Source organism: Schistocerca serialis, chromosome 1 (assembly GCF_023864345.2).
Source record: "Schistocerca serialis cubense isolate TAMUIC-IGC-003099 chromosome 1, iqSchSeri2.2, whole genome shotgun sequence".
NCBI classification, from domain to species: Eukaryota; Metazoa; Arthropoda; class Insecta; order Orthoptera; family Acrididae; genus Schistocerca; species Schistocerca serialis.
Window position 1 is genome coordinate 1135159262 of NC_064638.1, and position 5621 is coordinate 1135164882.

Here is a 5621-nt window from a genome sequence, read left to right on the forward strand (position 1 = left end):
TTGCTCTGTTTACTTATATTTCACAATCATTTACGATTCTCTCTGTTCTAACACCTGCGACGCAAAAATATACTAACTATTTTGTAAATAACATACAAAACGAATGAAAAACATTTTTACGTCGCATCTACAGTCAGAAGAAGGCGAGCTTTCTGGCCGCTAGTGTCATTCGAACTGTCAAATTGTAACAACTTTCACAGCAGTGAGTGTTGCGACTGTATATATTAGACTGTGACAGAAGCATCTAGTAAATTTTAAGTATTTACACACGAAAACTTAATCCTTTTGTCAGAATGCTACTCCATGCCAACTCACATTCTGAAGAAGAAGGAAAAAAACTACAAACACCCAACTGATCATTAGTTCAAAGTTTTACTCCAGCAAAATAGTGAGGTTCTCATTTGTACACCCACCTATCAGTTCAATCTGAAGTAACAAGCCATTGTGTGTCCCTGTCCAACGTGCAACAATTAAGCATTTGCTTTTTTTTTCTTTTTTACAAACAGGTAAAATTTCACTCAATTCTTGTGATACACTTATGGAAGACATTGCTTTAAAATTTTCTATCTCTCAGAAGCCATCAGAGGCAAAACACTTACCTGCCAGATAGTGGAAATCTTAAAAACCTAAGAAAGCATTCTATTCTGCCAGTGCCCTAAGTGTTCCATCTTTAGTACACCATACAGACTAAATGTGAGCTGAAGCCTATCTCAGTTTTTTCAACCATTAAATAGAACTTTAACACCATTCCATCAATAGCCCATTTTCTATTGACCACACCTAAATAAATGCAAGGTTTCCAAAATAGTCTGAAAGGCTTAATCATGGTAACAGTAACTCTTCCCCCATCTCATTTTAACAGAAGTTTTAATATTCACATTCCAACACTAAGTGGAGAATGAAAGAAATTTACTAGTATACTGTTAAGATGCCCCATTTACAGCATCAATGAAGGTTGAAAGTTTAGCATACTGCCGAGAACGAGTTTTCATTAAGCTCAACAGTCATTCATTGCAATGGTTCCTTGTAATTAAACTCTACAAAAAAATAATCTGTCACTAACTCCCAGAATTCCTTAAGTTATCACACCAGAAAGCTATCAAGCATACCAGCAATACACACAGTTTTAACAATTTTTGTCAATTTGTAGATTTAACTGCTAATTCACTCGGGATTTCTGAAATAACCATTACACAACTTATGCCAAAACAAATTTTATTACACAAAAAGTGGAATGAGCAAGTATCTTTCAACTGTAAAAAAAATTTGAACATCAAATCACAACTTAAATGACATCACGAACAAATCAGAAAATGGCATTTTCCATCTGTCAAACTTAGTACTCTTCAGCTCCTTCACCTTCTCCTTCAATAGAATCCATACCAACTTCTTCGTAATCCTTTTCAAGGGCAGCCAGATCTTCACGGGCTTCTGAGAACTCTCCTTCCTCCATACCCTCACCGACATACCAGTGGACAAACGCTCTCTTGGCATACATCAAATCAAACTTGTGGTCAAGACGAGCCCAGGCCTCTGCAATTGCAGTTGTGTTTGACAGCATGCAAACAGCACGCTGAACCTTTGCAAGATCACCACCAGGTACCACAGTAGGAGGTTGGTAATTTATTCCAACCTGTAAAAGTAACAGAAAGGTTTAGTAAATATACACAATATTTCCGTTCTCTCCCATAAAACATCAATTAGCAGCTAAATCACAGATAATAGTATAACCCCACATACCTTGAAGCCAGTTGGACACCAATCCACAAACTGGATGGTTCGCTTTGTCTTAATTGTTGCAATGGCAGCATTTACATCCTTCGGCACAACATCTCCTCTGTACAGCATACAACATGCCATGTACTTTCCGTGTCTTGGATCACATTTCACCATCTGGTTGGCAGGTTCGAAACAAGCATTGGTTATTTCTGCCACAGAAAGTTGCTCATGGTAAGCCTTCTCTGCAGAGATTACAGGAGCATAGGTAACAAGTGGGAAATGGATACGAGGGTAGGGAACCAAGTTGGTCTGGAATTCTGTCAGGTCCACATTAAGAGCTCCATCAAAGCGAAGAGATGCCGTGATTGAGGATACAATCTGGCCAATCAGCCTGTTCAGATTGGTGTAAGTCGGCCGTTCAATGTCCAAGTTACGGCGGCAAATGTCATAGATAGCTTCATTATCACACATGAAAGCACAGTCGGAATGTTCCAAAGTGGTGTGAGTGGTAAGGATGGAGTTGTATGGCTCCACAACTGCTGTTGAGACCTGAGAATTTAACACCATGCTTTAGTTATAGAAAGCACACACAACTTCCAATATTTTAGGCAACATACAGGGTTTCACAAAACTAACGTACCTGAGGAGCTGGGTAAATAGCAAATTCCAGTTTGCTTTTTTTGCCATAATCCACAGACAGACGTTCCATCAAAAGTGAAGTAAAGCCTGAACCAGTACCACCCCCAAAGGAATGGAAGATCAGGAATCCCTGAAGCCCAGTACATTGGTCAGCAAGCTTGCGAATACGGTCCAGCACAAGATCCACTATTTCCTTTCCAATTGTATAGTGACCACGGGCATAATTGTTTGCAGCATCTTCCTTGCCAGTAATCAGCTGCTCAGGGTGGAACAGCTGCCTGTAAGTACCAGTACGCACCTCATCTGCAATGGAAAAAAATGAATTGCAGATGAGAAATTTGGACCACCACTGAAACAATTTAAATGCATAAACCATGGATTAGAAATCAAAGCACCATTTTTTACCAGCAGATACAACATACACTGCCACTTTAACAACTAAATCTGCAAACCGTTTTCAGTGACAACTGAAAGTATATTTTCGTAATAGGCAACTACAAATACAAAAACTAATGAAGCAGCTGCTTAGTTCGCATTCCAGCCAAGCAGACCACAGGACAGGACTCACATTAGGTTACTTCAGGAAAAACCAATAAGATCAATTCATTTACACTATGCTGTAGAATACTAACTAGCACGTCTTATGCTGTGACTGGGGAACAGCTGCCACCTTGCTTATTTTCGTGTTTGCAGAGCTAACATGCCATTGCATGGAATTAAAGAGGGACCAATACTATAAAATCAAGCATGGGTCTAAATACAGCAACTCTGCAAAGACAGATGTTAGGGCATCATCCAAAATCACTTCAAATGGAACTATTTTTTGAGGTCTTTCATACTTAGAATTGCCTATAGGCTTCAGAAAATTAGTGAAGCCTTGGAGAACTATCTGGTGGGGGTATGGGTTTGTTTAATAACCCTAGAAGAAAATTACAACATCCAAAAACTATAGCACAGGGCATCCATAATTCACCAATGAGTAGCAGAAATGGTTAAAATTTAAAACCCATAAACAACAAACGACACCATAATTCCCCATACCAAAGCCTCAAATTTATACCACTGTCCACAGGTCATACTAAATGCACAAAAACAAATTTGGCAGAAAAAATAACACCAAAATACAGCAATAATAAATTATTAAAGGGGCATGCGCGACGTTCTTAACGGAACATACATAAAAGTATATATGCAATTTAAATGTGATCTAATTTATTTCAAACCTGAATAAAACGGAATTTGGGTTTTTCTGGTAAAATAAATGAGAAACCACTGAATATGATCGGATAAAACAATTTTGTACTTGCAAAAGGCGCAGGCTCCAATTCGTAATTAAATCTGCAGGCAGGGGGACAGTGCGTAGGATAGTAACACCCAGTACTCACCGGTTTCCGAACTCAGCAATACAAGAATATGCAGTTTCCTCTATTAAAATCAGTCTTTGATTGTTTGTTGTGCTAAACCAACGGAAAATGCTATGTCGGCGTATAATCTGATTCTGTACTTACCAACAACAGTCGGTTCCAGGTCCACAAATACTGCGCGTGGCACATGCTTCCCAGCACCAGTTTCGCTAAAAAATGTATTGAAGCTGTCATCGCCCCCTCCAATAGTTTTGTCTGATGGCATCTGCCCATCGGGCTGAATGCCATGCTCCAGGCAATACAGTTCCCAGCATGCGTTACCAATCTGGGTTCCCGCTTGGCCAACGTGGATTGAGATACATTCACGCTGAAATACAGAAAAACACTTATTAATGGCTTTACTTACAGTCTTCATTCACATTAAGAAACTTCATTCTTACAACTAAATTTTCTCCCCAGACAGTTCTACATCAACATTCCTACAGAACAGGAACATCAGCTATTCATCCACGACTCAATGAAAATCATTCGACAAGTAAAACAAAGACTAACGCTTATCTCTCTCGAAAATAGTGGAATTACACATTAAATAAGTTACAACGTAAAGTGCACACATGGCTCTATCAATCTCAAATGAAAAAAGAAAATTGAAAATTTAATTTCGCTCAAGATCATTTATCTTCGCCCTGTAATAGAAACTGAAATGGAAATACATTTCACTTCACGAACAGGAGCTGGAAACGTGTCAAACATGGCGGCCGGCCGGCAAAGTGCCCCACCCAAATCTGTAACCTCAAAAAGCATAATGAAACTTCTATGCCTTATTTTAACACTAATGCCATTCTTAAGCCTGGTTGTAATAAATGCATACAATCACCGGCGTTCTTACATACGAATAGTCTTTAACACAATAACGTTAAAACTACGAACATTTTGGTGCCATCGTTAACAAAACTTAATCTTGAAACTGCATAGTCTATTTCGAAAATTTCTGCCTAGCCTAAACGCATTAATGTTACGAAGTAACTTACCATTTTGTTATCGGTCACTAGAATTCAGCAGATGGGAAAAAAATCGAAACCGCAAACTTCTGCCTCGTCTGGAACGTGCAAAGGTGTCCCGCGCCGAGGTTAAAGTGACGGCTGCAACGTCAGATTTCACTTATATAGACTCCGCAGTCCAGCATATAACGAATCTTGTGATTGGCCCTTGCCCTACCGCGTTTGAAACGCGCTCTGCTATTGGATACTGTAGGCGTTCCAAGAGCTGAATACGAGGGCCACAACCGGTATTATGCATGATGCCTTCTACGGAAAAACGAATGAGTAAGACTGCGGTGGCCTACTTCGCGCGTGGGCTTCATGACGTAATGCTTTTAAAAGGCGTATATTTAAGGGCATAGAGTTCTCGAACGGCTGTTAGGCGAGGGCAACATGCAAAAAGAATTTAATAGCCATGTGACTGTCATTGACAATGAAGAATTTAAAAGATTTAACAGTTGTTCCATGCTCCTAAGTGTTAACTTAGGAGGGGAAGGTCTTCGTTTTTAACTGTAGGCGACATAGTGGCATTGACTGAGTCCGTGGGTTCACAGCCTTGAAGAGAAGCAGCAGTTTATGTAGGCGGCACGCTTTACGTGACGGAGAAGTCAATAATGATTTTTACCGGAACTGTCCCTAGCATAGGGTGTGGAGAACAAGTAAGCAGACGAGAGTCCATTAGAATCGCTCGTCTACAAATTCGAAAAGCGTCGCTGTTCGTTGTACATGTTCTAACTCAAAAATAGTTAAGAAAAGCGACATTAGAGATTTGGATGCAACGGACGAAATATTTCATTAAGAGACACTGCTAGTTTTTTCACCTGCAACTTTTCTTTTATAAGTATAATGCCACATTCCC

General features: G+C 39.6%; 1 protein-coding gene across 1 annotated transcript; it reads right to left on the minus strand.

Moving 5' to 3' along the window:
• Nucleotides 1–1198: 1198 nt before the first annotated feature.
• On the minus strand, nucleotides 1199–4912 carry LOC126417278 (tubulin alpha-1 chain-like). The gene is made up of 5 exons (XM_050085107.1): nucleotides 4754–4912; nucleotides 3867–4089; nucleotides 2360–2661; nucleotides 1741–2268; nucleotides 1199–1633 (listed from the first exon to the last, which is right to left on the minus strand). Exons 1-5 carry the CDS (start codon nucleotides 4754–4756, stop codon nucleotides 1337–1339), a joined length of 1353 nt encoding a protein of 450 aa, XP_049941064.1. The 5' UTR covers nucleotides 4757–4912; the 3' UTR covers nucleotides 1199–1336.
• Nucleotides 4913–5621: the final 709 nt, after the last annotated feature.

Bases quoted from the DNA above. Each gene is read 5' to 3' on its own strand.
- LOC126417278 (XM_050085107.1), bottom strand. The intron at 2,269-2,359 runs GTACGTTAGTTT...TTAAATTCTCAG, and splicing joins CTATTTACCCAGCTCCTCAG to GTCTCAACAGCAGTTGTGGA. The intron at 1,634-1,740 runs GTATGTGGGGTT...TTACTTTTACAG, and splicing joins GGTGTCCAACTGGCTTCAAG to GTTGGAATAAATTACCAACC.